This window comes from Anguilla rostrata, chromosome 8, assembly GCF_018555375.3.
Source record: "Anguilla rostrata isolate EN2019 chromosome 8, ASM1855537v3, whole genome shotgun sequence".
NCBI classification, from domain to species: Eukaryota; Metazoa; Chordata; class Actinopteri; order Anguilliformes; family Anguillidae; genus Anguilla; species Anguilla rostrata.
In genome coordinates, this window is record NC_057940.1 from 47634826 (window position 1) to 47652241 (window position 17416).

At 46.6% G+C, this 17416-nt stretch overlaps 1 protein-coding gene across 1 annotated transcript; it reads right to left on the bottom strand.

Annotated features, from left to right (window-relative positions):
• Window positions 1-372: 372 nt before the first annotated feature.
• On the bottom strand, window positions 373-11903 carry LOC135261842 (CDC42 small effector protein 1-like). The gene is made up of 4 exons (XM_064348494.1): window positions 11706-11903; window positions 7124-7231; window positions 4083-4154; window positions 373-2375 (listed from the first exon to the last, which is right to left on the bottom strand). The coding sequence occupies exons 1-3, from the start codon at window positions 11757-11759 to the stop codon at window positions 4086-4088; spliced, it is 231 nt and encodes a 76-aa protein (XP_064204564.1). The 5' UTR covers window positions 11760-11903; the 3' UTR covers window positions 373-2375; window positions 4083-4085.
• Between the last annotated feature and the right edge of the window lie 5513 nt (window positions 11904-17416).

A 17416-nucleotide genomic window follows, 5' to 3' on the forward strand; every position in this document is an offset into this window, starting at 1 on the left:
GGTGGAAAAATGAGATCTAAACCATAAGGGAAGTGTTTATAAATACAATGCAGCGCATATAGAGCGTTGGAGAAGTCATTTTCTCCTCAATTTCAAACGGTCAATCACAGACGTAATCCCGTGAGCCAGGCCTTACGTTTCATATCCCTTTATGCTCCTGTGAGAGCCAGACATTTCCCCTTTTTTTAACGATAACAGGCAGACTTGCTTTTTAGGGGTTTGTGTTTTGAAAGACGTCGCTTTCTCTGCGAGGTGCGTGCTGAATAGAGGTTTTTTTTTTTTGTGCGTGCGTCCGCGGGGTTGCAGCAGGAAGCCGCTCTGTACACACGGGCGGAGGTGAGGGCACAGGACAGGAAACGGAGGCTGGGAGGGTCAGAGTCCTGGGCTGCGCTTTATTCAGTCTGCTCAACACAGAAAGGGGGGAGGCACACCAACACCTCTCTCTCTCTCCCGCGTGCACATCCCAAGACAACAACCAAAAAAAAAAGTTTTGGCAAAAAGACAAAGTGAGTGGGGAAAAAAAAACAACTATTCTGGGTGAACAGCTTGCAGTCAATCATACATACCTGCAGACATAACATTATTGTAAAAGAACAAAAAAAACAATGAAAAAAAATAATTACAGTCCCATTGTTTTGAAAAGAAAAACAAAAACACGGAAGACACACTTACAATATGGTGCCTTAAAAAAATCACTTATCCAGGGGGCTCATGGGGTTCCTCGCTGTGGTGAAAACAAGGGAAACGCCCAGAGACATGCCGAAATGAGGGATTGTAGGCTTATGGTCCGTTAGGCGAAATGGAGGCGGGGCTTGAATAACAAGGCAAGTCCCACTGAGCTGTAAGCCAATCCAGATCAGTTGCTGAGCAGTTGGGATCTCTGGGATTGATTCTAATGGGCTGAGCAGAATGCATGCACACACACACGCACACACACACACACACGCACACACACACACACACATGCTCAGAAAAGGCCTGGGCCATTTTTCACAGTCCAGGTCCCCAAAAGTCACCAAAACCTGTATTCATAAAGCATCTCGGAATAAGAGTAATTGATCTATGATCAGTTTTCTCCATACATGTCCTACATTTACCCCATTATGAGCTAAAGCAGAAAACCTAGTTTCAGTCAGGGGTCTGTATTCAGAAAGCATCTTAGAGACGGGGGGATTTCTCAGATCAGATTTGCCGAACTTTACGCCATTATGAACTAAAGGGGAAAAACCTCAGACAGGAGCCTGTACTCAAAGCATCTCTAATATGAAGGGACAGCAACTGGTCTTCAATTCTTGGCAACAAGTCAGCCCTGGTTTATTCAGGTTCAGTTTGGTTTTGACCAGTCGAAGATTACGATCAAATTCTGTACAAGAACATTCAAAACCAAAGAGGGTCTGCAGCCATGCACATTTCAAGAAGCTTTAATTAAATTTTCTGCCAAAATCTCAATTGCTTCTTTTGGTAGACAAAGGCTGTTTTTTCCTTTTGTTTGGAAAGGCGATAAGATGCTATCACCACAGGCTGATCCTAGATCAGTGGCATTCTTTTACAGAGTGGCCGGGGTTCTGATTGGGAGGGAAGGACAGCTGATCCTAGATCAGTTTTTGGAACATGCTGCAAAACGTTTCACATGGCAGTCTGTCGACGTTATCGACAGTGAAGTAGCAGGAAGACAGAAACTGATTCGAGTGAAAAACTAAATCTAAACTGCAAGGCCACAAATCGCAAAACACAATACTGATAATGGGGGTGGGTCAATGGTGGAAATGGAATTAACCAATGCAGTTGTGCATATTTTTCAAAGGTACAAGTGAAAAAACACACACACACACACACACACACAAAAGGACATGTACACAAACCCTTGGCATCGGGAGGTGAGGGAGCATCCTCATTTTGTTTCGCAGGTTTCCCCCCCAGGGAAACGGTTTTCCCTTTCGGTTTTTTTCAGTTGGGGAAATGGTGTGGAGATTTCAGACGACCCCTTAGGAGGATCCCGAGAAGTCCACACGTGGATCTTTTAAGCAAGAGATTCCAGCATGCGTTTTAAATCTCTAAACTCCCGCAAAAATCACAACACCGGAGGTTCTCAGCTCTCGTCCAGCTTGAGAAACGAGTGAATACTTTCCTTTAATAAAACACACAGCGGTCCCTCCGTGTCCCCGCTCAAAGACAGAGATTAATCGGAGGCTTAACACATTTCTCTAGACATAGTCCAGTAAAGAAGCTGAATGTAGGTTTGAGGGGAGGGCGGGGTGGGAACTTGTGGATATCCGGGCTTCTAAGTGCTAGTCGGTCGGGTTAGGTTGGGTGGAGCTGGGTTGGGTCAGGGGCAAAGTGGAAGAATGGAGGCTTCACCGGATTGGCCCTTCATCCTGTTTAAATAATAAAAATAAAAAACATCAGGATTACCAATTTGAGATTAACCCTTTGAGGTTATGTTTAAGAGTATGTTTATTGTCAAAATTCCTTGTTCTAGAACTTTCAATCACCAGTAGTGATAGTTACATCAGCATTAGAATGTTCAGTTAAGAACATTCTAATCACATATTTGTGACACCTCAAAGGGTTAAAGACCCTTTTCCAAGAGTAGGGTCAATCAGCATTTAGGAAGAAAATTTTTTCTAACAGACCATGCTGTGAAGAATCTTGGTTACCATGTGCAATAGTCATTTAAGCATTAAAAAAATAGTATACGTAATTAAATCAATCCACAACTCAAACCAATTTCAATTTTTAAAATGTTAAAAAGTTGTGCAGAAAATTTATACAATTGTACATTTAAAAAAATTAAGGTGTTAATTTTTTGAGTGTGGATTTGTCTCTGAGAAGCAAATTGAGAGAGAGGGGTGAAGGGAGGGAAGGAGGGGTGAATAAGAGGAGCCATTATTTCCTGGTCGGCCTTCACACTTCAGCAAACTTCCTGAGAGTGCTTTTAAAGATTGAAATGTACCAGATAGACCACTTCCTGTGATGTCACATCCTGTCTGCCTCCAAAAGCCCTTACACAGCTCTCTGCTGTCTTCCCAGGGGCCGGGAACTGGGTGACTCTGCATTTTTTGACTCTGTGACTCTGAAGGTGACTCACAGCGGCCGTGCCCCTGCAGAGCATGTTCGCGCACGAATCTCCAGACGGCAGACGTGTCCGTTTTCCCCTCCCGACAAACGGCTTAAACGGGCGCCTTTCCCCATCAGCGAAACTTTGACTTCTTTGATCCAACCAAAAAACAGATTTCACATTCTACGACCAATCGCAGCTATTGGTTCAAATCGGTCACTGAGCCTATGGTAGCTCAGCCGATTCTAGATCCCATCAAAAGGATCCCGTTATAAATTACTCTACAGCTCAATGTGGTTGACTAGCTGGAATGATTTTAAAACAATATGAAGCAAGTTGATCTGTATTTTTGAATAGTCTATAGTCTGTAGTCTATAGTCTATTTTTGAATGCAGACCACCTATATTCTGCATTCATGAAGAGTACAGGTAGGGGACATAGAAGCGCACCCTGCTGAATTTTGGTAGATTAGTATTCACAAATACACTGTGCTGCCCACAATTCTCATTCATCAAATCTGTTGTACATTTAATTTACATTTGCACCTATCCTCAAATACACACATTCATTCATTTAAAAACTTCACTTAAGAGTGAATTACGTTTCAGTTCACTGTCAAATAACAACATGGATGTGATTGACTACAATGCCTTGTCATCTCAGAAATCTCAACCAAGCTAGGCCAGCCTGAAGACTAGCACAGTTTTTAAGGCGAATCTGACTGCTTGAGCTATGGGGTACTGAGCAGCTAGTGTGAACGTAGGCGCTAGACCCAAAACACGACCAGTATTAGGGGGCAGTATCGTATAATGGGTAAGCAGCTGGTCTTGTAACCTAAAGGTCAAAGGTCAACTCCCAGGTAGGACACTGCCGTGGTACCCTTGAGCAATTTCTTCAGTATATTTTTGCTATACAATGCTATGTAAAATAGTTGTGCAAGTCGCTTTGGATAAGAGCATCTCCTGAATGCCTGTAATGTAATGTAATGCGACCGTCGCTAACCGTTAGCGTAGCGGTTACTCACCCGCTATAACAGGCTTCTCCGGCCATTGGCGCTAGGTCCTTTTGACCTCATCTGTTCCTGGACCGACCCAGACTGCAGAGGAGGCACAAACACATCCGGGTTAAAAGGTCGCTTCCCGGACACGTCCCTTTCCTGCCGGCTCTAGTTAACCTCGAGTCTTGGGTTCGAGAAGGGGTCCAAACGAACAAGCAGTGACAAGCTACCCCCCTCCCCCCAATCTAAAAATACAATTCCACCGTTCGGAATGACAATGGCACGCTTTTCATAATATTTATACAGTTTTGGCGAGAGGCAGTATGAACTATGGTTGTTTTGAAATACGTCTGCAACCCATTAGCACTTCCTATTGTGAGGACAGAATATTCCGGAAGGGAAAGACTAGCGTCGGGAGCCATTTTTACACAGTGAGGCGGATACTTTTCCCCCCAGTGTGCATCCTTTACTAGGCGTCTAATATTCCCACTCTCTCTGAAGAAAGGACTCCTCTAGGAATTTCCCCAGAATATATTTTCGGAAAACACTGTCTGAGAGAGGGGGGAGGACACACAAAGTGTGTGTGTGTGTGTGTTTCCATGCGTCGAACGATCATTATCATTATTCCATCAACGGTTAACCCAGATGTTCATGTGTTCAAAAAAAAATTGACAGCAAGTGAGGGTTGTGCTTCATCCCTTTAAAGGGGAGAGTTCTGGGCCCCGAATAGCCCAATCAGGTACCCCCATCTCGGTTAGTCCCGCCTCCGCGCAAACACCACGGCGGGATCTTAGGGGCCTACAGCTGCCGTAACCGAACACCATTCCCCGTTTCCGTTTCTCCCGTCTCTCTCTCTCTCTCTCCTTTCACTCTAATCGCCAGGCCCTGCATTACTGCGTTTTAGTCGCTAGGCAACCCCTGGCACCGGAATGCTGAAGAGGCCTCCGTTGTCCAATTATCAGATTCTCCCATACTTCACTTGTCCCGAGCGGCTCGAATGACAGCAGCCTTCCTGGCAAACGATGTGCCTGCTCCGGCGGAAGAATTACCTGCCAGCTGGTGTGTGTGCGTGTGTGTGTGTGTGTGTGTGAACGCTGTGTTTTCAGGACTGAGATTAATAAGAGAAAAGAGGGGGTAAAAAAGTCACAAAATGTTCTGTTACATTTCCTTAATCTTCAGGTCCTCATAGAGATGTGAAAACCAGACCGGAGACCATGGGGGAATGGGAGTGGAGTGGGGTGGGGGGGATTAATGTGATTCTCAGTTCCAAGTAGCATGGCAAACAATTTCTACAAATGTTATAAATGTATGTGGTGTATACGTTTGTGCGCGTGTGTTTGAGAGAGAGAGTTGTGAGACTGCTTGTACTGAGAGGAAATCCAGCCTACGCATACACAGGTGGATGGTGACTGGGAATGCTGGTAACTAAGCAACATGCCATGACAACCTCGGAACAAAACCTCCATAGCTCTACCCTACAATTCTAACTTCCCACACACGCACGCACAAACGCACGCACGCACGCACAAACACACGCACGCACGCACAAACGCACGCATTGCCCTTGAGCCTGTTTGCCGCAGCGGGGTAGGGTAGTGTAAAGGATGGCGAATAAGGCAGTAGGAGTTGTGTCGTGCCTCCGCAGGACTAGCGGTGTTATGTAACGAGAGTGCACGGCAGAAATCAGCGCTGCCAGTTCAGCTCATGCACAGAAATACGAGTCCGGTTCTCCTTCCCTTCTCTGAGCTGCTTATAATGGTCAGATGTTACGTGACGATTAATAAACCATCGACCCAGACAGGAGAATTAACTGAGGAATTTACCTTCCTATTATCATGGTGAAATATTTCATAACCTCCCCCCCCCCCCATCCCGCTGTGCCACTGCCCCTCATCTCTTTCGGTCCGGGCCCTGTCATGGGGGAGGATGGGCGGGCTCTATTTTAACCCTTTGAAGAGTAGGACTACATTTTTTTTAAGTCAGTGTTCTAGAACTCCATTGCTTTCAGTCACCAGCAGTGATTGTTACATCAGCATTAGAATGTCCAGTTATGAACATTCTAAATCACATATATTAAAGGGTTAAGACTTCCTGCTACAGCGGTTGGAACAGAGTGGCGACTCCGACCCCAGCTGTGCCCTCGCACAGAACCTTTTCCGGCAGTATTCCAGAACACAGAGAGGGGAAGCTGGTGCCGTGACAACACTCCTCCTGTCAGGCAGCCTGCTACGTGGTTCCGCTGGAGAGCCCAAGTGGAGCGTGCTCAGTCCGCCACGGCCCGATCAAGTAACCCCCTGATACAGACAGCTGGGCCATCATCAAGGATCCCGAGCAAGCCTTCACCCCAGCCCACCCCAAACACGCACACACATACAGGCGCACAGGCGCACGCACACACATACAGGCGCACAGGCGCACGCACGCACACACATACAGGCGCACAGGCGCACGCAGACACATACAGGCACACAGGCACACAGGAGCACGCACACACGCACCTGGATCTAGTAACTACTTTAAATACTTTTACCCTTCATATACCAGCACAATGCCTGCAGATCCACTGACTGTTTCAAAACAAAACTAACCCATTTCCACCAGTATTCAGAACAAAGTTTTTCTTTAATGCAATAGTTCGTGGATAGTAACATAATTAAGCTAGTTAGTCCATTATCAATGATCTAGATCCATTCTTATACCTGTAACTGCTCCCTTAATCACCTGTACCTGCTTTTACACCTGTACCCACTCCTATAATCACGTGTACCAGCTCTTACACCTGTACCCGCTCCCATAATCACCTGTACCTGCTCTTACACCTGTACCTGCTCCCATAATCACCTGTACCTGCTCTCACACCTGTACCCGCTCCTATAATCACCTGTACTGGCTCTTACACCTGTACCCACTCCCATAATCACCTGTACCTGCTCTTACACCTGTACCCGCTCCCATAATCACCTGTACCTGCTCTTACATCTGTACCTGCTCCCATAATCACCTGTACCTGCTCTTACACCTGTACCTGCTCTTACACCTGTACCCGCTCCCTCTCACCCCCTCCTTACCGCCGGCAGTCCCTCTGCCATCTCCCCCGAGCCGATGTGCGTCAGGTGCATGAAGTTCATGGGCTCCCCAATCATGGTGCGGTCGATCTTCCTCCTCCTCTTCCTCTTCTGAAACACAGCAGCAAACATGGGGTTAGCGGCGAGAGAGCGGCTCCAGACGGACCCCGAAGTGTTTTTACAGCGCGTGGATTCATCTGCGCGTGCAAGTAAAGTGCACATGCTGATAGATATAAATGTCACATTATGGATCGCCAACTCTGGTTCTGCAGAGACAGAGACTGCCGTTTATTATTCTTACTGTTATCATCTCACGGGAATTGATACTGATGGATTAATTGCATTTTATATAGTGCCTTTCACGTGAATGATTTTCATGATCTGAGTGCAAAACTCGCCCGCACCAGCGCCACCAGGTGAGGTGAAAGTGAGTTAGCCGTGCAATTAGTGCTTGATTAATTAACCTTCTGAGTACCAACAAAAACCAGCACATCCTGCATCTCTCCAGTACTGGGGTTGGCCACACTTTTATACCACACAAATACTGTACGCATACAGTGTATATATTTTTAAAAGGTTATACATTACATTTCCAAAACCTATGTGGACACCCCTTCTAATCAATGGTTTTGACTATTTCAGCCACACCCATTGCTAACAGGTATAATTAAATGAACATACAGCAATGTAATGTCCATAGACCACCATTGGCAGTAGAATGGGTCATACTGAAAAGCTCAGTGACTTTCAACATGGCACTATCATAGGATGCCACCTTTCCAACAAGTCAGTTCGTCAAAATTTCTGCCCTGCTAGAGCTGCCCCGGTCAAGTGTAAGTGCTGTTATTGTGAAGTGTAAACGTATAGGAGCAACAACAGCTCAGCCGCTAAGCAGTAGGCCACACAAGCTCACACTGCCAAGGGCTGAAGTGCGTAGCACATAAAAATCATCTGTCATTGGTTGGAACACTCACTGCAGAGTTCAAAACTAACTCTGGAAATAATGTCAGCACAATAACTGTTCGTCAAGAACTGTTCACGAAATGGGTTTCTATGGCCGAGCAACCACACACAAGCCAAAGATCACCATGTGCAATGCCAAGCGTTGGCTGGAGTGGTGTAAAGCACACCACCACTGGACAGAAGACCAGTGGAAATGTGTTCTCAGGAGTGATGAGTCACGCTTACTAACTTCCTAACTGGAAGTCTGTCTGGCAAATCTTGTTTTGGCGGAATGCTTGGTGCTAACTGTACTGTTTGTTGGAGGAGGAATAATGGTCTGGGGCTGTTTTTCATGGTTTGTCATGCTACGCCCCTTAGTTCCAGTGAAGAAAAATTTTAATGCTACAGCATACAATGAAATTCTAGAGAATTGTGCGCTTCCAACATTTTGGCAACAGTTTTGGGAAGGCCCTTTCATCTTTCACAATGACAATGCCCCCATAAACAAAGCAAGGTCCATAAAGTAATGGTTTGCTGAGTGTGGTGGGGAACAACATGACTGGCCTGCACAGAGCCCCGACCCCATCCCCATTGGGACACCTTCGGGATGAACTCTAATGCCGACTGCGAGCCAGGCCTTACGCCCAACATCAGTGCCCGACATCACTAATGCTCTTGTGGTTGAATTGAAGTGAATCTTCACAGCCATGTTACAAAATCTACTGCAAAGCCTTCCCAGAAGAGTGGAGGCTGTTACAGCAGCAAAGGGGGGGTCCAACTCCATATTAATACCCATGGTTTTGGAATTAAATTTTCTACAAGTACATAAGGGAGTGATGTTCAGGTGTCCACATACTTCTGGAAATGTAGTATATATTTACAAACACAGCCCCCCCCCCACACAGGAAGTAGCTGCGCATCTGGCAGTAACTTCCTCCTCAGTTCCACAGAAGGGGCTTCGCCCGGCATGGCGGAACGGGCTCGGACTCGCCCAAATAGGGCCGGATGTATCGGCAGCCAACCGGAACCGCCGATTCCTCCCAGCTAATCTGCACAACCAATCAGCATACAAGCGGCACCTGGGACCCGGGACCCGAGGGCTGAATGGTGCGCAAACGGCCAATGAACTGAGCTCTGAGGCCTCATGCACATTAAAAGTTTCAAAATCCACCGAATGCATTCAAGTAAGGGTCTTCAACTAAAGGGTCTCCAGAAACGTTTGGAGACTAACACCGCTAATGTGCCTGAAGGCCTTTATCTCCCTGCCAGAGGAAGAGTGTGAATGCTCTGAAAGCTAGTCTGCTTGCCCTCCTCTTCACCGTACAGGACACATTCAAAAAATGGTTCAGGTCAAGCTTCACATTCAATATATTAAGTCTACAGTTAGAATGGGAAGAGGGCACTGGTGCCGATCACTTCTGAGCTGGAGTCAGTATTAATTTATACTGTTAATAGCCATGTCTGGAAAATAACAGTTACATATTAAGAGTTTACCCAGCATGTATGCAAGAAAAAGCCCACATTAATAATAATTTACACACAAAAATACTATATACTATAACTACTACATTAATAAGCTCTTCATCATGGATCCAAGCAACCGGGTTGGCAATCCGGTGGTGGAAATCACCGGAAGGATAAGAGATTATTATTACACAACTACCGACTCCAAAAACACCCTAACTCAGCCCCCCAGTCAGCCGAACAGCGACAGACCAACTGGAGCTGCCTCATCGTTCCTTACGCACAGCAATAGCGCAAACGCAGGCCTAAAAATAAAGAGGAGGGAGGAATGAAAGAAAAGGGGGTCCCAGCAGGCTCTGAGCCGTCCGCTTCCTGTCTCGCTGGTCATGGTTGCCGTGGCGAGCAGAGGGGGGAAGAGGAAACCGAAACGCGCTCCGCTCATTACGCAACCCCCGGCTCCGTCCAACCCTGGGCCAGGAAAGCAGGGAGAGGCAGGGGATGTCACTCTGAAGGGAGGGTCAAAGGTCAAGAGACAGTCAAGGCCCGGGCAACAGAGAGCTGAGGGGTGGGGGTGTGGGAACCAGCGAGATCGCAACAATAGGGCAGGTCTTTCCTCTGAAACCACGTAAGTCACTGACTCCAGACTATACACAAACAACACACCACCACACTCCCACCCGCAACCTCACACACACACCGCACACACACACCACACACACCACTCACACAAACACACACACGCACACCACCACACCACGCACACACACACCACAACACACCAACCACCAACACACATCCACAACCCGCACACCACACACACATGCATACACCCACACCCGCACACACACACACACACAAACATGCACACAAACACATGCACACACACTCATACACACACATGCATACACAAACACGCACGCAAACACACATGCACACACACACGTGCACACACACACACACACACACACACACACAGAATACCCTCCTTCCGGTCAGTTGCACCTTCCCTTGATATCATCCCATACCTGCAGTGCAGTGGAAATCTGGATTTATTTGTGCTGAAAGTGGATCCAGTTTCAGTCACAATTTAGGTCACCTGAACTACAAAGGACTGAGCGCACGGCAGAGATGTCTTAGAAGGGGAAGGGCTGTCGACCACCCCGACCCGTACAGAGACAGGCAGCAAGTCACATTCTCAAAGAGTCAAAACCGCCGTGACGTTCCTACAAAATATCACCATTACACCAGCATTTAGAATACAGGCTCTCCTCAACAAAAACAACAACAAAACGCACACGTTTGCAAGGAGTGGAAAGGAGTCGGTGGAAAGACATCATTAGAAAAAACGCGTTTCTGGAAACCCGATTTCCTGGCTCCTCGTCGGTCCCCGTCTGTTTACGAGCTCGCGGCCCGAGTCACGAGGGCCCACGTCCGGAACACTGCTGGCACTGTTGCCGCGGCGGCCGTACTCGTTCCCGCGTGGGACGTCCCAGCCCGAGACAGAGCGACCTTTGTCATCCGGCCGTTTATTTCATTTTTTTTATTTATTTATGTTTTTCCTGTGTTTGGGCAGCCCCTCTCGCATACGTCTTGGGGCCCCTGATAGACCACCCCGTTACTGGGCGGGGCCGAATGGAGAGGGGTGGGGCACAAACCCGTTAAAAAGCTTAGGGCAGGAGGTGGGGACAGGCCCATTTGAGCTGCTGGCTAAAATACCAGGGCCTGCACCTTGCATGGTGGACTGACCCGGAGCCAGAACCACTCCCCAAAACCGGACCGCTTCGCTCGTTTCCGTGGTGATGGAATAATAATCAGGAACAAGCTAATAACGAGTGAAGTGTCAGATGTCGGCAGCCATTAACGTCAGCCCCCCCCTCGGCCCCAAACCACCACCCTCCCCAAACCATCATAAACCTTGACCTGAGACTCATCTGGGTGTACATTCTGTGGCGGAAACAAGTAAAAAAAAAAAAAAAAAAAAACGATTTACGTGAAATACTGTACAAGTGAAGGGCTTTGTTCTGCTTGCTAGCTTCCCTTCTACTAGGGTTGGCTACGGTCCCATCCCAAATCAGCCATCTCCTCAATACAAACGCACACACCCCTATAACGCTCGATGGCATAAGAGGGAGACACTCCAAAGGGATTGTGGGTAGAGGCGGCGGCGGGGACCACTCACCGGCGGTGGTTTGGCCACCACGCAGCAGCCGATCTTGTGCCAGAATTCACTCATCCCCGGCACGCCCGGATTGCGCTCCCGGCTCTCTCTCGCCGCCCTGCTGGTTGTGAAGGACACTGCGGGGGAGGGGCCCGCCTCTCCGTTTCCTTCAATGGTGGAAGCCCTGGTGCGTCCCGCTCCGCTCAAAAACTGCCTGCGCCCCCCTGTCCCGGTCCCTGCCCCTTCCCCACCACCCCCCTGCCAGCCGCCAAATGCACCCGTGATTCCTCTCGGACCCTTCCGGCTCTCCGTCCTCGTTTTCCTGCCCTTTTTTGCTCCAAGCTCAACTTCCTGTTTCCTGTTCCTGCGTCTCCGTGGTGATTCCCAGCTACACCTGTTGAGACAAAAGTAGATTCCGTTTTCCAATCGGTTGTAAACAACTGCCCAGTCTGGCGTACAAACTGTGGTTGTGCTCAACACACTGGTTGTTAAGCAAAAACAGAAACAGTCTTAGCATTACCAGAAGCAATGTCGTCAAAATGAGGCCAGAGGAGTATATTGGTAATTGGAAAACAAACCATAAAACAGAAAATAGAATGACCTACTGGAATATTTAATGTTTGGAATTTCCTTGAAAAACAGTGTGTTGCCATACTGATGCCCATGTTCTACACACTGAGCTGGATTAAGGAAATACCATAAGAAAACATGACAGAAGAAAGTAAGACATTTATTCGTTTATTTTAAACTGCGTCTCACACCAGAGAGCAACTCCACCTTCCTCCTTCCTTTTCGTAGAGAACTCTTTATGTACTCAGGTTTGGATCAGAACCAGAAAAATCTCTCTCTGAACGTTCTCACACCAAAATAGTAAGACAGTCCCCCCCCCCCCCCTTCGTGTGGCAAGGAAGGGCTTAAACACCCCCCCCCCAAAAGGCTGTTCTTCACCACTGGGCTCATTCCTGCCACTGATTTTTGGCGCTGAGCCGATTACACCACTTCAAGTGCCTCCACCCCCCCGTGCCTGCCCCAACCCTCACTGCCGGACACAGTTAAGAAGAAGATAAGGACTTCCCAGCATGCATCGCTTCCGTGTCCCACACAGGCTATAGCGAAGGGTTGAATAAAGAGTCACCCTGAGGGATTTGGGATGGGGGGGGGGGTTCTGTCTAAGCATGTAGCACTATGGCTTAAGACCACAGTTTCCATGGAAACCACACAAATATACGTACATCTGAACAAGAGATCCATCCTCTTCTCCCTACAACTGCCACTGGAGATACAAGCTTCATCTCTTTGAAGAGTAGGTTTTGTTGGAATGCTTTTACAGGATTCTAAGTCAGTGTTCTATAACTTAATTGCTCCCAGTTAACAGTAGTGATTGTTACATCAGCATTAGAATGTTCAGGAAAGAACATGCTTATCACACATTTGTGATTTTACCAACGGTAATGATTCCGTTTCCATGGCTTTGCAATAATTTTGAAACCCTGCTGGAATTCATTTTCATGATGGTCACCAAAAATAACAGAAGCAGTACTGAAAGTCCTGTTTAAAAGTGGATTTTCACATGATGGTTTCCCATACATGCAGAATTAATTGGAGCCGGTGGCAGATCAACGGTCACGTTCAGACATTTAAAAGCCACCCAAATGATGTGCAAAACCACATTGAAAGAAATGCAAGATCAACTATTTTTGGCCTAAAGCAAGTTCTCTGGTCTGTCTGTGCAGATATTGCAACTATCCTGTGAAGTAAACAAAGCTAAATTTAGTGGTTTAAGACCAGAGGAAGGAACCTTTCTCGAAGGGGAGGGTTGATTTTCTGCTTGAGCACGACTGGGGTAAACTGGGGTTGTTTACTCTGAAGATGGCCCCTCGAGACCATGGGAGGGTATATGCAAATGAGCAAACAGCTGATTGGCCAAGGCAAAGCTGGGTGGGTGGTGCCAGGACAACAGAGCCTGTCTCCTGGACTGAGGGGCTTGTCCCTTCTACCCATCATGCCTCAGTGATGTTCCAGTCTGAGACCTGGAGCCACAGAATTCTCCAGAATATGACCAGTTACCCTGTACAGTCATCTTACCTCACATGCAACCGTCCTTCACCACATCAAAGGCTGGCCAGTCTGGTGGTGGTGGGGGAACGGGTACAAAGGGCAAACGCCACAGACTAATAGCAGGAACTTAAATGTTAAATTACTTTTTAATCGCGTCAATCTAGCAGCCAGTGACGGAGAGTGTTTGCCCAGGGGCAGCCCCATTTATCCCATTCCCCAAAATAGACACTGTTGAGCCTCCACCCCCCTCCCAATTTCAAAAGATAAACTTGGAGGAGGGACCCCTACGAACGAGACAGGTCCTGCTCGCCATGTTTCTCTGTTGGGGGGTGGGGGGCTTGCCAAAAACAAACAAACAAAAAAAAAAAAACTCACAGATCTGTGAGGAATCTGCTCTAGTGAAGCTCAGGAGAGCAGAGTTGTTTTCAAAACATCAGGAACTCCACTAAAAAGACACCCATTAAACCCTTTAAAGTCCTAGGACCACAAAGCATGCGGTTAGACTGTTCTCAGCAGAACATTCGAAATGGTGATGTAACAAGCCCTGCTGGCGACTGAAACAATGGGGTTCTAGAACACCGAAAAAACAATAAAGCATTCCTAAAAAAAACCCAGTCCTGGTTCAGGAGCAGCGTTGCATCCAAAACCGTGATGTTTTAGAGGGGAAATGACCTCATGATGAGGCCCCTATGACTCACACTCTGTGGGGGGGCTGGTGGTCAAAGCATGGTGTTCAAATATTTCCCCGGTGAGGTAAACTTGACGACGAAACACGCCCCGAGGTGCAGCTGTTGTCTTGACAACACGCTCAGCTTCTGCTCCCACACGCCAGCCCCCGACTTCAAGACACGGACGGGGGTCCAGTAAGACACCAGCACATCATCCTCTGATGTATGTACTCATTACATTACAGGCATTTAGCGGACACTCTTAGCCAGACTTACACAACTTTTTACATAGTATTTACATTGCATCCATTTATACAGCTGGATATGTACTCAAGGTTAAGTACCTTGCTCAACAATGTTCTAACTGGTAATCAAACCTGCGACCTTTAGGTTATAAAACCAGTTCCTTACCCAACATACTACAATTATATATATATATATACACATACAGTGAGCACCATAATTCATTGGACAGTGACACATTGTTTGTTATTTTGGTTCTGTACTCTAGCACTTTGAGTTTGAAAGGATACAATGACAATATAGATAGTTTAAACATCTGCACAATTTTAATTTACCTGCAGAAACCTACAAAATTTCACTGTTCACTTTAACTTGTTGGGAATAACCTGTATATAAGGGCTGGGGGGATATCTGGCCTACTTTGATGAGGAGTGGCCGTGCTTGGCGGACCTCCCTATAAAGTGATTGTGCATGGCCTACTTCTCTATGCGGAGATTGCATCTGGCCTACTTTGTTTTAAATGGAGTGGCTGTGTCTCGCTGCCCCTTCGAATTCCAGTCTCTTTCTGCAGGTCACATGATCCACTTAAACCTCATTAAGTGGCTCTGGCATGACAGCAGCTGCATGAGGAGAAACCCAAAAGGTCAAACCTCTCCCAAAGACTTCTGGGTAAAAGTTTTTAATTAATATTAAACCACAAACAAAATCACCACCTACATCAGGATAAGAAAGTTGGGTGTTGTTCTGATATGGCTATAGAGTTATTACAGATAAACCTTTAAGCGCAAGATCCAAAATATGTGATTTAGAATGTTTTTCATTGAATATTCTAATGCTGATCCAATGATCACTACTGGTAACTGGAAAGCAATGGAGTTCTAGAACACTGACTTGAAAGAAGATTCCAAAAAAAACCTACTTTTCAAAGGGTTAAAACCTAGTTGAACAGCCAGCCATAACCGATACCGGTGTAATAGCTAGGGTTCGTTCACGGATTATAAGGAGTCACCAGATACTTAGCTCCCATGTACCATCCTTAAGTACAGGAAGTTCTGGTTGGTAAAAATATGTTTTTGGTGCAATACTACAGCACAGAAACTGCACAGTTTGTTTCATCGTGCCCCTTAATTTTCAGAAACACGGATCAGACTGGAATGTTTCCACATCAAAGGTAGGGAGAATGTTCCAGAACATTAAGAACATGGCACTGACAATCTGAATAGTCTGTGGTCAGCACAGTCGGAAGAGAACATTGTGTACTGCTTACAAGAATACTTACCGGTAAGCTGAAGAAATAGCACCAACACAATTTTTAGACAGATACCTCATAGATGGCGTCATCACCAGACTAATTATGAAAAACACCACAGACTTAATTCCAGTTGAGTGAGCGAGTTCTTCCTTCAAAACAAAAAGGTGGGGAATACGCAACTTCCTGTTGGCAAATCAGACCCTGGCATGGCTTAATCTTCCCTGCAGCGCAAATGATCTTCCTGCAATTGCGACACTCGTGCAAGAAACAACAAGAAAAAAAGCCAAGTCCTGCACTGACAAGTAGTTTCCTGTTATAATGGCAACACCCCATTTGAGCATCTAGATAGCAGCAGGTAGCACTGTGGGCCCATCACACAAACCATTTCACTTATGATCTGTTGGGCTTCAATGTGAATTTAAAAGATGAAATCTACTGAAAGTGTGAAAGGTTTGGACCACTTTCTGGACCTTGTTGATATCGTTTCAATTTTAGTGTACATTGGTGATCTGCCCAGACAGATTCTGCTTGCAGTGACCCGGGTATAATGGGTAAGGAGCTGGTCTTGTAACCTAAAAGGTTGCATGTTCAATTCCCAGGTAAGACACTGTCGTTGTAGCCTTGAGCAAGGTACTTGACCTGCATTGCTTCAGTATATATCCAGATGTACAAATTGATGCAATGTAAATGCAATGTAAATGTACCCTAAGTCGCTCTGGATAAGAGCGTCTTCTAAGTGCACGTAATGCAATGACCTGTCGGCTCAAGAGCGGCAGGGGGGCTCTCTCAAGCTCATAGTTCACAGCCTCTGGAAACATGACGTCACTGTTCAAACCGCACTGGAGTCACCTGCAGGGTACATCCTCTAACCACAAAAACTCTCTGAAAGTCCCCATCGCATGAAAAAACTGCCTGCCTATCGAAAAACAAAATTTTTTTTTTTTTTTAAATCACAAAATGAAACTGAAATCTCTTTTTCTCTGTTTTAAGTCCAGAAGGCAAACTCTCACCTGAAGAAGTAAGGCCGGGGGGGGGGGGGGTTCACTTGGCAGCTGATCTAAATATTTTGCTTAGAGAATACAAACAAACAAAACAACCAAAATACCACCGCAAACGGGTTGTGTAAATTATCATTTCGGCCTGCTTTTAACATCGACCCAGACCATCTCAAACTTTTAGAGTGAGCTGACCGCAAGTGCTCTTTCACGCATAAATAATACGCTGTTCTGGTGGATGGATTAAGGCCATATATCTAAAACGGGGGCAGCTTTTTAAATCTCTGCTTTTCCATTAATTCTTCCATCTTAGCAATGCGTTTTAGTCACAAATTTCCATGATTTTAGTTTAGTAAGCACAACTAAACCTGTCTCACCCCTCGGGCAGTTCATGGGGGGGGGGGGGGGGGCAAGCAGACCAGCATGCACACTGTCCAGAGCACGCATAACCACCACTGCGTAGCCATTGGCCGATAATCATCTGTGACCATCATCCATCATCATCATCTGTGGCGT

Coding starts and splice junctions, on each gene's coding strand:
- LOC135261842 (XM_064348494.1), bottom strand. CDS start 11,759: ATGAGTGAATTCTGGCACAAGATCGGCTGCTGCGTGGTGGCCAAACCA. Junction 7,232..11,705: donor TGGTGGCCAAACCACCGCCG/GTGAGTGGTCCC, acceptor GCTGTGTTTCAG/AAGAGGAAGAGGAGGAGGAA. Junction 4,155..7,123: donor TGGCAGAGGGACTGCCGGCG/GTAAGGAGGGGG, acceptor CCTCCTCTGCAG/TCTGGGTCGGTCCAGGAACA.